Genomic DNA, 18550 nt, shown 5'->3' with positions numbered 1-18550 from the left:
GATTAGGGTTAGGTGTCCCAATGCTCCCTGACTCTGGCAGGGCAGCTCAGGGCCAGGCCCACTGCCCTCCGGGGCACAGCCCTTTCCTAAGCCCCCCCACCCCCGACTCTCCCCTCCATGCCATTCCCTCACCTCCTACTGCTATCATCCAAGATAATAAAAGATCATTTTATTTCTACATCTCTCAGACATTCCTAATGTACTTGGGATATAAGTAGATTGCTGAATATTTTAAGCATGGATGTGAAGCATAAAGTGAATAACTTCTGGATATCAACTAGAGCTGGACAAACTAGTCTTTGCAGATTATATATCTTTTTGTTTATTCATTAATTCTTCATTGCAAATTACAAGTACTGCATCACATCTTTGCTGGCAAAAACTCACTTAGAATTCTCCATTCCCCTCTAAGAAATATTCGGTATGCTCAGTATTAAATTTTGCTTCACAAGTACAGCTATTCTTCCTCTGTAAAACAGGCAAACACAGACATGAATAAAATCAGACTCTAAGTATGACCAAGTTTAATCTGCAGCTGGTAGCCTTGCAGCTGCTCTCATTCAGTTCCTGCTATCACATACAACCCAATGTCAAAGTTCTGTTTGGGGGCAAGTGATGAAACCTAACTCAGAACCAGGGTTTCAAAGCTATTCACAATCTTATATTTTCTCATCAAGACTGTATTGCCTTCCTACAGGCCATGCTGTGGGGAAGGTCTTTTAGGAAACGGCCTCTATAGAGAAAAAATAAGGCAAAGTTGCCTGTCTGCCTTATTTTCATGGAACAAATAAGGATGGGGGATCATATCAGAGAAATGCAGTCATGTTTGGAACCTCTTTGGTGTGCAGGGGAAGCATATGGGCAGCAGCATCTCTTCTGCAAGTAGCATCTAGAGGTGAGGGTACCAAACATACCTGACCTCTCCATCTCTTTTACTCCGTTTTGCGGTGCTTTACATCCCGCCGAGCTCCTTCTCATTCCCTGCACCATTAAGCATTGCACAGGAGAGGGCGCTTCTTGTATTCTGTTTGCACCAGGGGTGCAGAGAGGCCTCCTGACAGGCAGTTCTCAAGTGAAAGGAATGTGAATAACAAAGGGAAATCTGTTATCCCAAATTAGGCTAATGCTGATGTCCCGGTAACTGCTGTTAGTTGTTGTTCTCAAGAGCCAGTAGTTAGAAACGACTCTAAACTCACGTCTCATCTCTGTGTTTCAGATCACTGGTAGTTTCTGGGGTCTCACCCTCTTACTCTGCCCTGTAAGAAATGCTCAGAGATAATCAAGCAGAAAAAAATAAACACAAAAGAAAAGGGGGAAAAAAAACCAGCCTTGTAGGTAGATAGAAAGTCGGTTGAGGAGGGGCAATAAGCAATGTGGTAAGAGTTTCACAGAATATCATATGTATATTGTCTGCACGAGCAACCGCAGAATATGCCTTCTCAGTACAGCATCAGACAATCCATCCTGTTTGGCAGCCTCAGTCTGTAGCGGGGCACGTACGTTACAACCCTTGAGCACAAAGCATCCCCTGCATGTTCAAAGGTCTGTCTTGAAATGCTTTCTTGAGGGAGGTGAAGCATTAAAGAGAAGAGACAGTGTGGGAAGAGGATGCTGTATGATACACGGAGTCCTGAAAAGCCTTGTAAACCTGAAGTCACAGATGTTCTGAACGAGTATGCAAATACATAAGTATTCAAAACTGTTGCTTACAAATTCTTCAGTCTGAATCACAGTTCTCCTTCTGTAAAATGGAACGCTTCTTCCCTTGAGTATTGTCTGCCTGCTTAAAACACAGCCCCTTGCACCAGACACTAGAAAGAGTGATCAGGTGCGTGCCGTATGCATAGTCAGTGCTTACTGCAGAGGGGCAGTGAGCTGCGTGGAGGTGATTATAAGCAACTGAAACACAAATTCTACTGAGTCAGCACTTTCAGAGACAGCTTTGAAGCTCTGCAATTGCTTCTGTTTATTCATAAGCTTCGGGGAAGGAAAAAAGAAAAAAGAAAAAAGAAAAAAAAAAAGAAGAAGAAGAATTAAAAAAAAGAGGACTTCCATTTAACTTTACCCCCCTGCTAGTGACTTCTATTTAACTTTACCCCCCTGCTAGTGACATGGTTACTAAGCTCCATCGGTAATGCTAATAGCGCTTGCTGTTTCACCTTCCATATCTGGCTCTTGATGGAATGACGCACTTAACTTCATTACTTGCAGTAGTAGTTGTGTCCCAAAGATAAGAAACACACTTCTCAAGCTGAACTCAGACTGAATGCACATTGCTGTGTGCAAAAAGGAAGGAAAATATGTTTTAGATGAAAAAGAATCTCAGGGATATGACTTAGTACTTGCTTTCTTGACTTACTGTGGGAATGGCCCCTTGACAAAAGGCAGAAGATCTAAGCCAAGAATGAGCCTAAAGTTACCGTCAGAAGCAAAGAAAAAAGAGAGGGATGGGTGAACTTTCTCTGTACACTGAATGTAGATACTGAAAGGTTATAATGTAATAATGGAGAAGATCCATGGGGTAGGAAGGGACAGCAGGTTAACTTCATTGCTCCAGAAAAGCAACATTGAAGATGTGTGATCTTACAGCACCACCTGCTCTAAGGAGAGCTGTGGGCCCTGCTTGCTTCATTCGGGACAAGTCACTGACTCTTCCAACCAGAAATATTCGTGTATTAAATCTTTGTCTCTTTGTTTTCTAACCTTTCAGTTTCAGATCCTAGAACCTCTTAGTCAAATTCTAAGACAAGAAAAATCCAAGAAAAGTTTTCTCTGGAGATACCAAAACCCATTAAAACTAAACACAAAATTAAAGCAAATGTATGAAATCAGCCTTCCTGCCGTGAATTGAATGCAAATCTGAAGGGTTTTTGCTGGCCTGGGTTTCCATTTCATACCAATTCTAAACCACCTGGATTTGGAGGAAGTATGTTTGATGGAGAAATATAGCTTGGATGTATCCATTCTAACATAGAACCCCGTTAATGTATAATCCTGACCTGTCATTGTTTCATCATCATGGGTCAAACTGGCTGACATGGAGAAAAGCTTTTATACCCAACATACTCCAGCAGTCGACTCATCAGTCAGCTCCACATCGTGAGTCCACTGCTCTGCTACGAACCATGCAGCAGGAGCTTTTGATTTCAGAAACGACACCGAGATTTAATTCTCTTTTCTATATTTCCGGTTTTTATTATTCTGGCCAGGTTTGTTGCATTTTGAAATTCAAACCCACATCCTTTCCACTCACCAGCTGCTGTTTCTCCAGCAGCTCAATGCAGGCACCAGAGGGCACCACACTCTCACCTATTTGCCCTGCTGGCCGTCGTGGACTTCAGAGTGAAAGATGAAAAGAAAAAAGAAAATTGGCTCTAAGTTGCCAGCCCGTAATCATGGGTTGTTGAGACTGAAGTAGATTGGGTCGTGGTGCTTAGCCAGCCATGGCAGAAACGAATATCCATATTCAAATGGCGGCTGTGTACAGAAAGAAAAAGGAGAAGCAGAAAACAGAAGTGTAACAAGGAATATACAAGAAAACAAGAAATATCGTGCAAAGAAAAGCAGAGACAATTTCCATGTGTCAAACAAGAAAAAACAGAGGGTGATGGGGATTGCCAGGATCTGCCCATGGAGAGGATGCAGGGGAGGAAGGGAAACACAGCACTCAGCTGAGCCGGCTGCTGCAGTGCCTGCACATCCAGCATGCAGTGAGCAAAGCCTCAGCAGTTCCTCTGTCTCTCTGCCTACACACAGTGCTCTACATCACCCTGCACTGCTCCGCACAGCTTCTGTGCCTCTATTGCATGTCAACTGGCACTCGGTGCTGTTTGTTAGTCACATTAAGTCAGGCCAATTAAACATGTATTACTCTGTTAACCTAAGACATTTTGAAATGATTGCTGGGCTGTCACTGGCTACTGATAGAGCAGCAGGAGATGTGGGTTTAACGTTCCTTTATTGCTACAGAAGTCAGGGCTGTCATTCCCATCAAGGCACAGGACCCAGAGCAGAGAAAGAGACTTGCTCACAGCCTCTTATCTGTGTTCATGCTCATGCCTCTAATTGGGTTAACCCTTTAACCAGATAAGTCAGACAGGCATTCACAAGCATTCCCTTAGGAAAGAAAGAAAGTAAAAACAAAGCTAAGCAATTACACCTTAAATATGACTTTCCATGCCCTGCTTCATGAGTTCATGTGCATTTTATGTTCATCTTTGGACACCCTTTCTAAATTATAACTGTTATCTTCAAACTTAGTTTAAAATGTAGTTTTTCTCATAGACTGTAATTCAGATAAGCCACCATCAAATCAACATCAGCAATAATTTGTGGATACGGTATGTTTTACAGTTTAACCTATCAATTCACCAGACTATAAAGCAAAAATGGGAAGCAATCTGAGTACTCCAACATGTCATCACAGCCTTCAGTTACCCTCCCAGTCAGAGAAGGGTCAATTTAACTTGCAAATAAAGCACTACTTCTGTACCAGCTTATCCCCAGCTCCCTCACCTCTAGAATTCTACTCTCCTTAGTAGTGATGGGCCAGAGGAAAAACACATTTCTGTTCTGAAAAATGCAATACAACAAGTGCTGTCAATGGTTACAACTGGGGTCCCATCTAGCAGAACTATGCCAAATGCCTCAAAACTACAAGGCAACCTGAGCTCAATGAGCTGAAAAGTTCTGTTAGTTCTGTCCATGCTCTTCAATTATAACTCTCCGCTTTGCCAGTACTGCAGAAATTGGTTTCCTGTTGTCACTGTAATTTTCAGGGATGAGAATTCTCAAAAGAGCACAACGCCTCCCAAAAGGCTGATTCCATGAGAATAACACAGCCATATCAAAAGATGCACAGCAGCAAAGGTGCACGCCTCAAATCTGACCTGAAGGATCTGAAAGATGTACTCGAACGTATGTTCAAGGATATCTGAAGAAGGAATTATTCATTAACTTCTTCAGCTTGCAACCGCTTCAGGCTATTTTGTTCCTACAGTAGCTGCAGTTTTCAAAGGAAGGTAGAGCTAGTGAAGAAGAAAAGACCTTCATATGCACAGCGCAAACACATCATCAGTAGCAGACTAACTCCAAGAAGAAAATATGGTACTTAGCCCGCTGCAAAGACAGGAATACCTTGTGTAGTGACAAGGTTATGAGCTTGGGGTGCTTTTTAATAGTAGATGCTTAGTTACTATAGCAACTGTCATATTCCATGGTATTTATGCTTAGATATGGAATATATTTTAGGCAGCACCAGACAACATGTAATTCAAATGTCCAAAACGTATGTTTAAAATGAAATCCCCGTCACAAAGCAAATAGGTGTGCTGCCCCAGTTATGAGAGAACACCTATTCGTTGTTTGCAACAACAAAACCATCTTGCCCCTCACAAACATGGAGCAGAACTGCCATGACAATCCAGAAGGGGGCTCAGAAGCCTTAAAAGAAAAGCCCAAATAACATTCAGCACTTTAAAATCCATTTTTGCTCACTGCTACCGCATAACCTGGAGACTTCTGCTGTTTGATACAAAGCGCTGAGCTTTGCCATAAAGGTTTCTATCACAGTAGTGCTACCTTGATAGGTATCACTTAAGCCTTAACAAAACTTTTATCATCTGTGTTTTGTTCCTACCACAAGCATCCTATCGCCAACATGAAGCCACGTATTACTGCTGTCCCCCGCCTGCCAGCATACAATATACATGACTTGTGTTTTACAGCTGAGCATCTCAGTTTGTAGTTCCTTCAGCTTGTGTAGTTTTGCATACACCCACTGCTGAAATCACTTCCTCTGAAGCAGCTGACAGATGTAAATCTTGATGAAGACACTTCTTTTATTTTTATTTGGTGACATCCTGGTGGCTGAGGAAAACCAACAAATAATGTCATATGAAGGCACTCTATCTTTCTGGTCTTTCTGACCAGCAGAGGAAACTGATGGCTACTAACCTCTACAGTTTTCTGTCAAGGGTTCTTAACCCCAACACGACCATGTTAGGAAAGCAGGTTAAAGGAGTCTGCAGACTAGTACAAGCCTAAGTTTTCCCTTCCCTGTTTCCCCTGCTTTTTATTCCCTGCAGTCAGAACATATTAATAACTCCTCTTAATAATTTGTTATCAGTTCCAGATTGCTATTAGCTGATAATGGTGGTGGTGGCGGTTTTAGCACATAGGGTTTCTTAGTTGGATCATAGAATCACAGAATCATTTGAATTGGAAGGGACCTTTAAAGGCCATCTTATCTGGCTCCTCCTCAATGAACAGGGACACCTACAGCTCCATCAGGTGCTCAGAGCCCCATCCAGCCTGACTTTGAGCATCTCCAGGGACAAGGCATCCACTACCTCTATGAACAACCCAGCCCAGTGCCTCAGCATCCTTACAGTAATAAAAACCTTTTCCTTTTATCCAGTCTAAATCTCCCCTCTTTGAAAACATTTTCCCTTGTTCTATCCCAACAGAGCCTCCAAAAGTTCTTCTTATCTCATTCTCTGCTTGTTTCTTGGCTCATGTCATCCCTAATCCTCCTGGACTTCTTGTAGACAGATCAGAACCTAAAGCCTGAGGTTGGTGGCCTGAGACAGACAAATTTCAGCCTAGGAATGGACTTGCTTTGCCACAGCTCACACTGACAGCCACACACCCTCCCTCCCATCACCTGTCTGCTATAACTCCTCAGTTGCTCAACAGCTGAGCCAACACAGCCAGACAAACACTGCCCTGGTCAAGTACCTATTGGCTTGTGCATGTAATAGTTGATGCGATGAGTGCTCTGACTGCTATGCTCATTTTCCAAACCACTAACGCTTGATGCCAGTGTCACTATCACCCAACATCAAGCTACATTTAGCCCATCAATGCACAGTTCAGATATATTCTCCTCTTCCTCCTCACTCACTCACTCCAAACTCCATGTTTGTGCCACAGACACTGGGTGCTCACACATTAACACACACCAGTAACATGAAAACACTTCCTCTTCGATCTTCTCAGCCTTTCAGTATCTAAAGAAAGTCTATAAGAAAGAAGGAAACAGACACTTTAGACATCCAAGGTCAGGTTGGACAGGGTTCTGAACACCTGATGGAGCTGTAGGGGTCCCTGTTATTGCAGCGGAGTTGGATCAGACTGCCCTTAAAGTTTCCTTCCAATTCAAATGATTCTATGATGCTACAAAATTCGCAGTGCTGTGACTGCAGACAGTACAAAGTGAGGCTGTAGCCTGTATCTGGCTTACAGGGCTCAGCTGAGCAGCTACAACAGGCTTACTTCTTAGGGAACAGCCACATTTAATTACTTTCCTTAGCCTTTCTTCCATCTGCTCCTAGAGTTTTAGGCTGAGCTCTGCTGCAGGAATGCGCTCATCTGCAGAAGCACTCGGGACTGTTTTGCAATGCTGCTTATTTCAAAGGTAGGCAGAATTTGCCAGGTTAGGCTTAAAGGAAACGATACATTACAAACAAGCCTCCTGCCCTGCTCCTGAGCCAAATTAAAGAAAGACACGCATAACTTACAAGCTTTAATCAAGCATTTATTATGAGAGAAACAACACAGACTCAGAGCACGTCCATGTTGTCTTTGGCAGGCAGAGGCAGGCAAGCTCCGTCCCAGTTCTGAACCACAGCCCAAACTCTTCTCCTACCGCACAGGGTCACGCTGGTGCAGCACGGAGCTGGATGAGCACACCTTGCCTCCCGACAGGGCTCAGCAGCAGCACCGCACTGACGACAGCTGCACAGCTTCCAGCTCAAGGCTGACTCATGTCTGCTTGGCTCCCAGCACCGGCAGTGCAAGCGCACATTTTCCTGCTCTCCTCACCCAGCTTTCTGGCCCTCAGGGCCCTAGAAGGAAAGGCAGAAAACGCTGCAGCCACACAGCAGGGCGTAGTGGAAAATGCTTCATTGTCGTCACAGTTTTGGGCCTGAGACAGGACTCACTCCTATCTCTCTCAAACTATTTGCTTCAAAGCTTAAGCAACCGCCTGTCTGACTTTCCTAACCTCTTTATCTGCAGGCTTGCAACCCACTGGTTGAGAAACGCGGAAGTAAGTCCCATACAAACACCCAGAGACAGTGCTCGTCAGTGCAGATGAAACACTTTCTTGGAGAGACCTTCCTGTAGGCTGGAAATCATAGCAGCTCAGTGACCCAACAGAAGTGAGGAACTTCACTCTGCATGGATTTGCCTCTTGTTACAGAATCACAAGGGTCAGAAGGGACCTCTAGAGATCATTTAGTCCAACCCACCCCCACTAAGGCAGGTTCACCTCCATAAGTAGTAACAGCGCTGACCCTTTAAAACTATTTTAAAAGCACATTTTTAATAATCATTCGCAACGTGGAAGTATCACGGTCTGAGATCCTTTGCAAAGCTCAAAGCAGCACAAATAAACTGGAAATCACTTTTCTTTTTTGTCTTTAAAAGCACAGTTTCAGCCCTGCACTCAGCCGTCGAGTTCCTATTAATTCCTGTGGTTTTATAAACACTGTCCAATTCTACAGCAGCTTTCCCGTCACTGCCGATGTGTGAAAGTCTGGCCAGCCCAGCAGGGGCTCTGCGAAAGGAGCAGCAAAGCTCCAGAGGCATCAAGCGCAGCCCAGCACGGGAAGGGGGCTGGGAGGGTCAGCGGCTGCCTGCAAAGCAGCACTACACGCAGCTCACGCAGCCGGCACCAGGCAGTGCCAGGGAAGGAGGCCCTGGGAGAGTTGGCTGTCTGCTGAAGCAGAGGACTGGGAACAGCCAGGGCCGGCTGCCAGCACGGCTCCAGCAGCCGCTGAGCGGTGGCATGGGCACAGCCCGTGTGCACGTGTGGCTCATGAGGACTGAAGCCGGGTCTGTCCTGCATCTGTGTGCCAAGCCGAGCAATGGGGGTCAGGGCAGCATGCTAAGGATGGATCTGTATCGTTGAGGCCATGGCGAAGCCCACTGTGGTTAAACCATGAGATTACACTTTCACAGGGCTGCCAAGGCTTCTAAATCTCCTCAGTTCTACCACTCTGAAGTTTCTGCCGGCTGCCGGTCCTTCTCCATCTTCCTACGAGATGTGCTGAGCTGGTTTGCATCATTTTCTCCTGTCATACATGGTAGTCATTACATCAGCAAGCAGATCCCTGCAGTGTCATACTGTGGTTACAATTCAATTATTTTCTTTGTAATACTATCTTGGTACTATCAGAGATCGTCTGCTTTCTAGTAAATACTTTGGTCTGTATTGTTTTGCATCAGTTTGGCCGGATATTTCCCTTTTGACTTGTCAATTTATGTTTCATACAAGTGAGATTCGAGAGTTGTTCTCTCCTGAGAGTAATCAAACCTTCTCATATCTTGACTAAGCACACATCAGCTTTCTCAGCTTTACAAAGAAAGCACTGAGAACCTTTCCAGAGTTCTCCTTTACAAACAACGTAGAGCTTATAATCTATCAGCTATCCTCTTATTGCATTGGTTCTTCCTTTGTTTCGCTGGAGAATTTACTGGGGTTGATAAAAGTTGATACCCTCTCATTATCCTCTCATCCCAAGAGTGACCTTGCTTGTGTAAGCATTATTTTATCCTACCAAGTTGCAGCTCTCTACTGTTTCACAGCCCTCACTCCCAGACCCACTTTCTGCTCCCTCCTGCTGCCCAGTCTCCTCTTTCTCTCTATTTCTCTTCTCTCCCCGGGCCCGCAGAGCCTCCCGGTGCCCAACCTTCCCGAGCAGCTGGAACCGGGACGAGCTCATTCCCCCCTCCCGGCTTCTCACAGGGCCGGGAAAGCAGCTAAGCGCTTACAGATGTCCCGCAGCACCAAAGCCAAGAGCGAGGCGTCCAAAGCGTTGGGCCGTTCGCTCAAGTCGAAGGTTGGAGCTGCTGGGACACCGAGGGAAGCAGCCTGCGGGGCTCAGACAGGAAATGCCACAAGCCTTGCTAATGGAGTCACGGGGCCCGGCACCCTGCGGGCTGAGGGGGCGGGAGGCGTCGGGGACTCTCGGCCCTGAGGGAAGCGGCGCGGAGTGGAGCAAAACGAGAGCGGAGCAGCCCGGCCCAGCGGGGGCGGCACGGCCTGGGGGCGGGCTGCTGCCGAGCCAGGTCTCAACCTGCTCCCGCCGGAGCCCGTGGCCCACAGCCCAGCCACACCGCGGGGCTTTGGCTGCTGTTTGAAACGGGGGCTCCGCCTCGGCCCCCGCCTCCCAGCCTGTCACGGCCGAGGGGAAGGGCCCGGCTCTATGGCAACCGTGCAGCCTCCCCAGCGCCGAGACTGAGGGGCGGGAGCGGCCGGGAGCCGCGGTGACGGCGCATCCAATCGTAAAGGCGAGCGGCGTTTGCGCCATCCAACGGCACAGCCCGGGGGGCGAGATCCTTTGTGGGCCCTGACAATAAGATGGCGGGCGAGGGGGGCGGGGCCGGGCTATACGGTTGGCTACGCCCCTTCCCTCAAGCGCGGAGCGAGCGCCGAGGCGGGAGCGGGGCTCGTGTGCCGGGAGGTGACGGCAGCGGCAGTGGAGCGGTGAGTGGGGACGGCCGGGCGGGATGTGGGCTGCGGCACCGCCCGCTGTTTGTCCCAACGGGGCTTTGCGCGGGGAGGGCGGGGGGGGGGCCGGGGTCTGCGGAGCCCGCGGAGGAGGGAGCGGATCCAAAATGGCGGCGGGCGGTTCGCCGGGAGCGCGGGACGCCGAGGAACGGCCGCCCGTTGGTCCGGCTCGCACGCGGCTCCTCGGGAAGCGGTGAGAGCCCCTCAGGGCCCTTCCCCGTCGGGGCCGCCTCCTCGGCCCCTTCCCTTCCTACGCCGCCCTCCCCCGGCTGCCCCCGATGCTCGGCCCCGCCTCGGCCCCCGCCGCGCTCCCTCCCCAGCCTGCGTGCGCCCGGGCTCGCTCCCCGCCCCATGCCCGCCTCCACCGCCGCCTCCCCCCGCTCCGCCGCCTTCGCTGTTCGCGCTGTCCTGGCTCGGTTCCTTGCGTGCTGCCCTGGGGGGACCCAGCCCCAGCGCTTCTCTCCTGTCTTTGTCTCGAGCCCGTCGGGGTGTTCCCGACCTTGGGAGAGCCCACCCTGGAAAAGGGCACATATACGTGCCCTTAAGGGAGTCGCTGCCTTTCCAGCTTCTCTTTAGATTTATGCATCTTATGTCTACTTCCTCCTAAAGACGAACAGTGCTAGAATCTCTTTCTTAGAGTTAGCTCAACTGTTAGAAAATGCCTTGTTCTGAAGCAGCCGGTACCGTCTTTTGCGGCGTGTTACTACCTCCATCAGACTGTGCTCCTGGAATGTGTAAGCTGATGCTCCAGCAAGAATTGGATCAGGTTTCAAGCACCTTATTTGTAAAGCAGGCTGGGAGTTTGTCACAAACTCAAAAGCAGCATTTTTGGTCAGTGACATAGCACTGTGCTTCCTGCCCTGCTATTCCAACAGACAAAAAGCCACGCAGCTCCCCCCCCCCCTTTTTTTTTTCATACTTAGTTATCCCGCAAATAGCCATTGTCTCCTTGACAACTTCTTTCCTACAGCTGTTTCAAACAACACTTAAGGTTTTGGCACAGTAACTTTGGGCTTGCGAGGTAGCAGCCAGCAGAATGGAGATGATAAGATACAGCCAGGACACATATTGCCTCTTGAACAGGGGCAGATCCTGCCTGAAAGTAGGGGGGGACTTGGAACACCTTGCATCCAGAGCAGCAGCAATCCTGCAGGCATGTACCAGGAGGTTTTATGTAACAGCTGATACCTTTTTGAGTACATTAATATGTAAATCAATAGAGAGGCACACTTAGCATTTTAATTAATACGATTTGAAGGTTAGGGTTCTCTTGAGATGAGTACTTGTTGGAGATGGTGCAGAAAAGGCAGGGGGTGGTTATTTATTTGCAAGGTTTTAATTGAATTTGGTTGTGGCTATTAAGGTTAAAATAATCATTAAGAACTTTGGTTGTGAGGCACTCATTGGACAGGGAACAGAATCACAGAATGACCCGGGTTGGAAGGGACCTCAAGGATCATGTAGTTCCAACCCCCCTGCCTGGCAGGGCCACCAAACATACACCTTTACTAGATCAGGTTACCCAGGGCCCCGTCCAACCTGGCCTTGAACACCTCCAAGGACAGGGCATCCACAACCTCCCTGGGCAGCCTGTTCCAGGGCCTAACCACTCTCCTAGTGAAGAACTTCCCCCTAACATCCAACCTAAATCTTCCCTCTTTTAACTTAAAACCATTTCCCCGTGTCCTACTATTGTCAGCAAATTCAGATTCAAAGATTCAAATAGTTACTGTAAGAGCCTGCGTTTTGTTTACAGAATGGGCTGAGAATATACCCAGGGAGCAACAGAACTTCTATAGCATTGTGAGGTGATTGATGGAAATGAGGAGCACTGCCTGTGTGCTGTGATGTCACTGGAGCTGTGGTTCAGGTGCCTCACCATTCTCTCTGGAGCGCTGCTGTTAGCTCAGTCTGTAAGAGGAAGAGTTGGTTGAGATATAGTTTTCAGGACGTGACAGTGGTTTAGTTGTAATATTTTGGGGTTGTATCAAAAGATTTAGGCTTGAGAGTGTTTAAGGTGGCTTTTTTAATGCCTTATTTTAATATGCAGCCCCTGGAGAAAAACAGATGGCTTTCTGCCATTGTCAGCTATCTCTTCCCCTCTCCCCAATTTCAAAACCAACTGCTTTTTCAACATTTTTAATTAGCAGCCACAACAGAAAGCAAAGATGTACATATATATCCAGTTAACTTATTTTCTAGGTCAACTTCAGTTGCAGACACTGAACTGATTCGTACAGTCAGACACGTCTGGAACAGGAGCAGGATTGTATTCGTGTTTTTTCCTATAAGGTCTTTGGAGTCCATTGAAACAGCTTTCTTTTTGCTTTAGTTGTTAAAGGAATTCTGCCTGTATTTGATAGCTGTGTTCGGTATATTCGATCTTGTTTTGCCTCGAATGTGTTTTGAAAACTCAGCCTTCCTACCTAAAACCATTTCATTACTGTCATTACTTTCATTTTTGACATCTTGCAAAGAAAATCTTAGTCATAAGGTTTCTGTGCTGCTGCTAAAGGAAAATCCACCTTTGCTCTTTCAGTTTTCTACTCGTACATGCAAATTCTTTTCCTGTAGATGCTGTGGAGGTGTATGGTTCTGTACAACAAAGGTGAAAACTGTGCACTTGTGTGATCAGCTTGCTTTCAGTATGCCTTGCTATACACATTTCTGCTTTTCAGATGGTGGCTAAAGATTTTGTTTGCTCTTTAATGACAAAAGCACAGGGATAAGGGGAGGGCTGGTCCAAAGGTCAGCGTAATAGCCCAGGACTTGGACTTAAATTGGCAGTTTCCTTCTCCTGTCACAGATTCTGTGTGTATTGTTCGGCAAATCACCTTAGTGAGTGCTGTGAGGATAGAGATGCTGAAGCAATTGAAAAAGTAGAAGTGTGTATGTTTCTGAAATGGGAAATGGTTTTGCTGTGCATCTCCTATCCTTGCCTGACGATCTTCCTTCCTGGTCCTCGGTAGGTGCTGCCCTAACTGTAACTGTATGGACTCTTGCTCAGTAGCATGGGAGAAGAGGAAGGACTACATCAAGCACAATTACTGGTATGTAGCTTTTTCTCCTTACACGAAACAGAAACCTTCTTGTATTTTGAGCAGATTAAGAAACAAGGCGATGAAGAACTGTAAGAAAAACTATTAGGAGTAAGTATTACAATGGGAAAAGTGATTGAAAAATCCAGTGAGTTCTGTGAAATGCTTAAAAATAATTTCTTTTGGGGTTTTTTGTTGGTTTTCTACCAACTTGCATGTGTGATGTACTGATGATTTCAAGTTTTGTGCTCCATTCTCTTATTCCACTTGTGTGTCTTAGAAGCTATTTGTCAAACAGTAGATGGTTCAAAATCATGTTAACGTTGAATTGCTGTTTTATTATTCTTTTACAAGAAAAGAAGTTGAAATAAACAGAAATTTGAAGCTCTGCATGCAACATTTAAAGTCTGACATAATCAACCCTCTATTATCATTAGGCACAAAAGGTGTTTCCTAGAGGTTGTTGCACGTAGGGTGTGTTTGTGTAAACATTGTAAATACAACATTACATAAAAAATGATACAGGATATAACCGGATACAAAGTTTTCATGCCTAAAGGTCTGGAAAAGGAACTATTAAGTAGGAACTTAGGTTGTGGTTTCTTTTTTATGTCAGAAATAATACAAATATGTTGAGTTACAGGAGAAAACTTTAGAATGAAACTTCAAAAGCATTTAATATACTGATCATCCACGGATAGCTTTTTAGAAGTCTATTAAGCACGACCTGAAGACAAAATTCATGTGTTCTATACTGTATTCTGTGTGTATTGTCACTTTTAAAGAGTTCTCAGCCTTCAATGGAAGGAAATCTTTAAGAGAGCAAATTCAATGGAACATTAATTTGTAGATACAGGCAGCAACGTGAGAAGTGTTGTACAGAGGTAGACCAAATGTTTCTGTTGCTGCTGTGCTGGCCTCATGTTTTGAGAGTAGATAAGAGTGTAATGTACGATAAAGGAGCAATGTAGTCTCACTTGGGTGAATTTTTACTAATGCTGAAAAAGCTGAAAGAGATCACTCTGAAAACATGTGAACTATTCCATTGCTACCAAAAGCAAGGCAGAGATTAGGGTTTACCAAGAGAAGCAGAATAAAACACACTGCAGCAATAGCAGTTCGGTCTTATCAGCTTTGAGCTGAAAAATGTCATTCTACTTGAATCACTGTATAACATTCCCAGAATATTAGCAAAGAACTCTGAGGGCAGAAGACTTCAAAGGGACGTAATAAAGGTGTATAAACGTGGAGATTAGGTGCCAGTTTTCTTTTGCATTCTATTTTCTAAGACTAAGTGACATCAGTTGCCTTTACAAACAGTTACTTTGTATTTGAAGTGGTCAGCTATAGTGCTTCACTTGCGTGGAGCACTGCTTTAAAAACCAATGCAATTCAGATGACAATCTGGAAACTACTGCTTGAAATTCATACCTTAGTTAATTCTGGAGGTGATTTTTTTAGATGGAAATAATCAGAAGCCTGCATGCGCTCCAGTCATTTTAGCTAGTGAATATAAAGGAGGAATACAAGAATTTTAGTTTTTAATGGTCTTCTGGGAAAGAAGTGCAGAAGCCCATACAGAAGATGGCTCTGTCCTGATTGGAATTACACAATTCATATTTGCAATTGTGCTGTTCATTTACTCACTTAAGGGCACGTGAAGGACTGCTTGAGTTATATGAACTGAATCTGTGTTACACCCCAAGTGATCACAGTAACTTAACCTGTCTGTGAGATATCTTTTTTTTCTTCGTTTTTTTTTTTGTTTTGTTCTGTTCCTACATTAGGCATCTTGGTTTTCTGCTGGGGTCATATATGTGTAAAAGATGGTGTGCCAGGTTGTATTTTTATTTCCAAAATTAGAGGTTAAACATGCCAGTAGAAACTCAGGAGAAGCGAGGAGAAACTGCCTCTCCAGTAGGTGAAATACAACTGTTGAGATGGTCGCTTCTGTGCGAAGCAGCGGCTCCTGACTTCCATCAAGTCTGGCATTTAGTGGGAACAAGGAGCTGGGAGCCCCTGCCTCTCTCAGCTGCCTCTCTGCGAAGCCATGACTCATGGACCTGCTCACTCCTGGTTCCTGAGTGTCGCCTTTGGGACCCTGTCCATGTGTTCCTGACCCTTGTTGTACCACAATGGCCATTCTATAACCTGGTATGATAATTCCGATGTTTTTATCTTCAAAGATTTTGCTGTTTAGTTTTTCTGTTTTACTTTTTTTTAGACTTTTGATTTTCTGTCTGTTGAGCTGCTCGTGTTGTACAATATTTTTTTAACTTTTTTTTTTTTTAAACAGGACACAATGTTTATGCGAGGACTGAAAAGGAAGTGTTTTGATGGCGAAGAAGATATTGAAGGAACTCTGGCTGGTATTAAGGCTATTCCTTCATATAATCTTCAGCGACAGTCGCTTTTAGATATGTCCTTGGTTAAACTTCAGCTGTGCCACATGCTGGTCGAACCCAACCTTTGTCGTTCAGTACTTATTGCCAACACGGTACGCCAGATCCAAGAGGAAATGACCCAAGATGGGACTTGGCAGATGATAAATATGCAGAATACAGGCCAGGCATCAGTGGATCGTCTTGTTTCAACAGATATCCTCTGTCGCTCATCTAGGGAGCAAGCTGAAGGGAAGCATGTTCCAGGTTACAGTACTTTCAGTAAAGACTTTGAGGGTGACCAGGCACAAGATAGTTCAGAAACTATGTCAACAGCCTCTTCGGTGCAAGCTCTGAGAAACCTGCAAAGTAATGTGTGGGAAATGGAGAATTCACAAGAAAATAAAGGAAATTTTCAAAAGTCGTTAGATCAAATATTTGAGACTCTGGAGAACAAAAGTCCTAATACAGTTGAAGACCTGTTTTCAGAAGTTGACAATTCTTACTATGATCTTGATACTATGTTAACGGGCATGATGAGCAACACAAAAATGGGACACTGTGATGGGCTAGAACCATTTCCTTCTCCAACAACTACAACTTCTAGCTCTAATTGTAAATCTGATCTTAACGAGCTTGATCATATTGTAGAAATCCTTGTTGAATCCTGAAACTCCTTGTGTAGGAGATAAAGATCTGTTAATGGAAAAAAGACTCAAGAAAGCTATTTCCACAGTTTGCTCTATCAAATCTGCACATGTATTTTACAAATATCTATATATTATATAGATATATATATATTAAAAAAAAAGCACTTCATATTGCAAAATAGTGTTAACTCCTGAAGTTAACCTGCAACTTGTAGTGTAATGATCCAATCTCTTGTCCACTGAACTGTAAGTACATACGGTAAATGTTTTCAAGTATGTGGTCCAAGGCTTTCAAATTTGGGTTACTTCTACCAATTTGTTCTAGCCTTTGGCAGAGGATATGCTTAGCGAGAGGGATTCTCTCATCCTTCTTTCTTCTTATCCTTCTGTAACAAACACAGTGAGAAGCTGGATAACTGGCTCCCCATTTTCCTCCAGTTTCCACTTTGCTACACCACATAACTCCTATAATATTTGCTGCTTCTAAGTCGCTACATGGCTCTTAAAGAGCAGTATGCAATAGTTCCCATTATTCTAGCTAGCTTCTCAATTTTGCTACATTTTTTTTTACTTTAAAGATAGTTTCAAAGTGTTTATTGGTGTTTAGATTTTTCCAGGTATTTTCCTAAAATATATTTTTACTACAGATGCTGTGTCAGCTGCTAACTTAGCAACTTTGGATCCTATCTGCAGTTGATGTATTTTTTGAAAGGTTTTCAAAAAGGGATGTTTTTTTACTGTGAGCTACCCGACGTAGTTCAGTAAAGTGTATGTAAATGTAAATATACAATTTTATACTTTACATTAAAATGTAAGAGCTGTTTTCATGGTTCTGTTTTATAGAGTAGTACTTTACTAAATTGAGAATTGTACTGTTATGCTTTTTATACCCCATATACTTGGTTGTCGTTTGAGGAAGAGCTCTGATCCAACTAGAGACAATTACATTCAATTCATTTCAGACCGTATTTTTTCTTAACTACAAACCTAAATTACTTAGGATTTTATTTATGTGTATTTATATGTAAATGTCATCAAGTGAATTGTCTGTCACTGAAATCTACCATCAAATATTTGTTTATATGGGTTAACTATCTTGCACTAATTACTACAAAAAGTGTTACTAGCGGCCTTTAAATCTCAACTGATATGTCTCCATGTCTTGTCATAATTAGCGTGCTCCACTCCTAAATGACTTTCCTCTTGCTTTTTTTTGTGTTTGTTTTTTTTTTTTAAATAACAAAAGAGAATACAACACGGGATGGTGTTCTTTTCTTCAAATGCTCACATTCATGTGACTATATAATTAAGCATATTGTTACGAGACAGTGTTTTGGGGGGGGGGGGGGAAGGGAAGAAGTGAGGGGAGGGATACATAAAATACATACGCTGTATGGTTTTGTTGCAAAAGATAAAACGTGGCAAGAGGCCTAACTGAGCAGTGAGGTACACGAGGGGGAGAAGGTTGATTGATTTGTTTCTGGAATGTTTTAGCCAAGAGGAAGAAGTACACCACTGACTTAGTCATTTTCTGTAGATTTGAATCACTGAACTTAGAGTGTATTTCCATACCTGGCAGCCTGTGCTTTCTTATACATCTTACTGTGTGTGCTGTCTTTTTCAGATTCTCAGATGTCCCCAAAGCAGAGTTGGTGATGGCAGGAGAGTGTTGAGGGTATTCTGGTGTCACCCCCACAAAAATATACTTCTGGGCTTAGGTTTTCAACAAGTGATTCTAAAGCATCTGGTTTGGGGGGAAAAAAATGACATCACTTGCTAAATTATTCAGATATGATAGTGGAATTCATATCAATCTTTACTTGCTGTAGTAGTAAAACATTGCTTCCTCAATTAAATCTTCATTAACAGCTGTTTCAAATATGAAGTATTATATAGATCCTTGGCAGTTTCAATCTGTGTGATACAGCTGGACCAAAGAAACACAAAGTATTATTGGACATCTTA

At 44.4% G+C, this 18550-nt stretch overlaps 2 protein-coding genes across 9 annotated transcripts; one reads left to right on the top strand and one right to left on the bottom strand.

The window, feature by feature from the left end:
- Positions 1 to 7512: 7512 nt before the first annotated feature.
- On the bottom strand, positions 7513 to 10316 carry LOC116653515 (uncharacterized). The gene is made up of 2 exons (XM_032445093.2): positions 9778 to 10316; positions 7513 to 7847 (listed from the first exon to the last, which is right to left on the bottom strand). Exons 1-2 carry the CDS (start codon positions 10314 to 10316, stop codon positions 7754 to 7756), a joined length of 633 nt encoding a protein of 210 aa, XP_032300984.2. The 3' UTR covers positions 7513 to 7753.
- A 74-nt stretch (positions 10317 to 10390) lies between these two features.
- CDCA4 (cell division cycle associated 4) lies at positions 10391 to 17845 on the top strand. 8 transcript variants are annotated; one of them, XM_085547796.1, is made up of 4 exons: positions 10391 to 10492; positions 13486 to 13566; positions 15473 to 15708; positions 15851 to 17845. In XM_085547796.1, the coding sequence occupies exon 4, from the start codon at positions 15857 to 15859 to the stop codon at positions 16604 to 16606; it is 750 nt and encodes a 249-aa protein (XP_085403922.1). In that variant the 5' UTR covers positions 10391 to 10492; positions 13486 to 13566; positions 15473 to 15708; positions 15851 to 15856; the 3' UTR covers positions 16607 to 17845. The 8 variants fall into 8 exon arrangements, with proteins under 8 accessions (XP_085403922.1, XP_015721049.2, XP_032300708.2 ...); XM_015865563.3 differs by having other exon boundaries at positions 15418 to 15708; XM_032444817.2 differs by having other exon boundaries at positions 15342 to 15708.
- Positions 17846 to 18550: the final 705 nt, after the last annotated feature.

Source organism: Coturnix japonica, chromosome 5 (assembly GCF_054131305.1).
Source record: "Coturnix japonica strain WE chromosome 5, WE-NBRP24, whole genome shotgun sequence".
In the NCBI taxonomy this organism is placed as follows: Eukaryota; Metazoa; Chordata; class Aves; order Galliformes; family Phasianidae; genus Coturnix; species Coturnix japonica.
Note: the sequence above shows the minus strand (reverse complement) of the source record. Positions and strands in the feature narration are given on the sequence as shown.

Coding starts and splice junctions, on each gene's coding strand:
- LOC116653515 (XM_032445093.2), bottom strand. CDS start 10,316: ATGGCGCAAACGCCGCTCGCCTTTACGATTGGATGCGCCGTCACCGCG. Junction 7,848..9,777: donor TTTGGTGCTGCGGGACATCT/GTAAGCGCTTAG, acceptor CTTTCCTTCTAG/GGCCCTGAGGGCCAGAAAGC.
- CDCA4 (XM_015865563.3), top strand. CDS start 13,528: ATGGGAGAAGAGGAAGGACTACATCAAGCACAATTACTG. Junction 13,567..15,417: donor TACATCAAGCACAATTACTG/GTATGTAGCTTT, acceptor TTCCAAAATTAG/AGGTTAAACATGCCAGTAGA. Junction 15,709..15,850: donor AATGGCCATTCTATAACCTG/GTATGATAATTC, acceptor TTTTTTAAACAG/GACACAATGTTTATGCGAGG.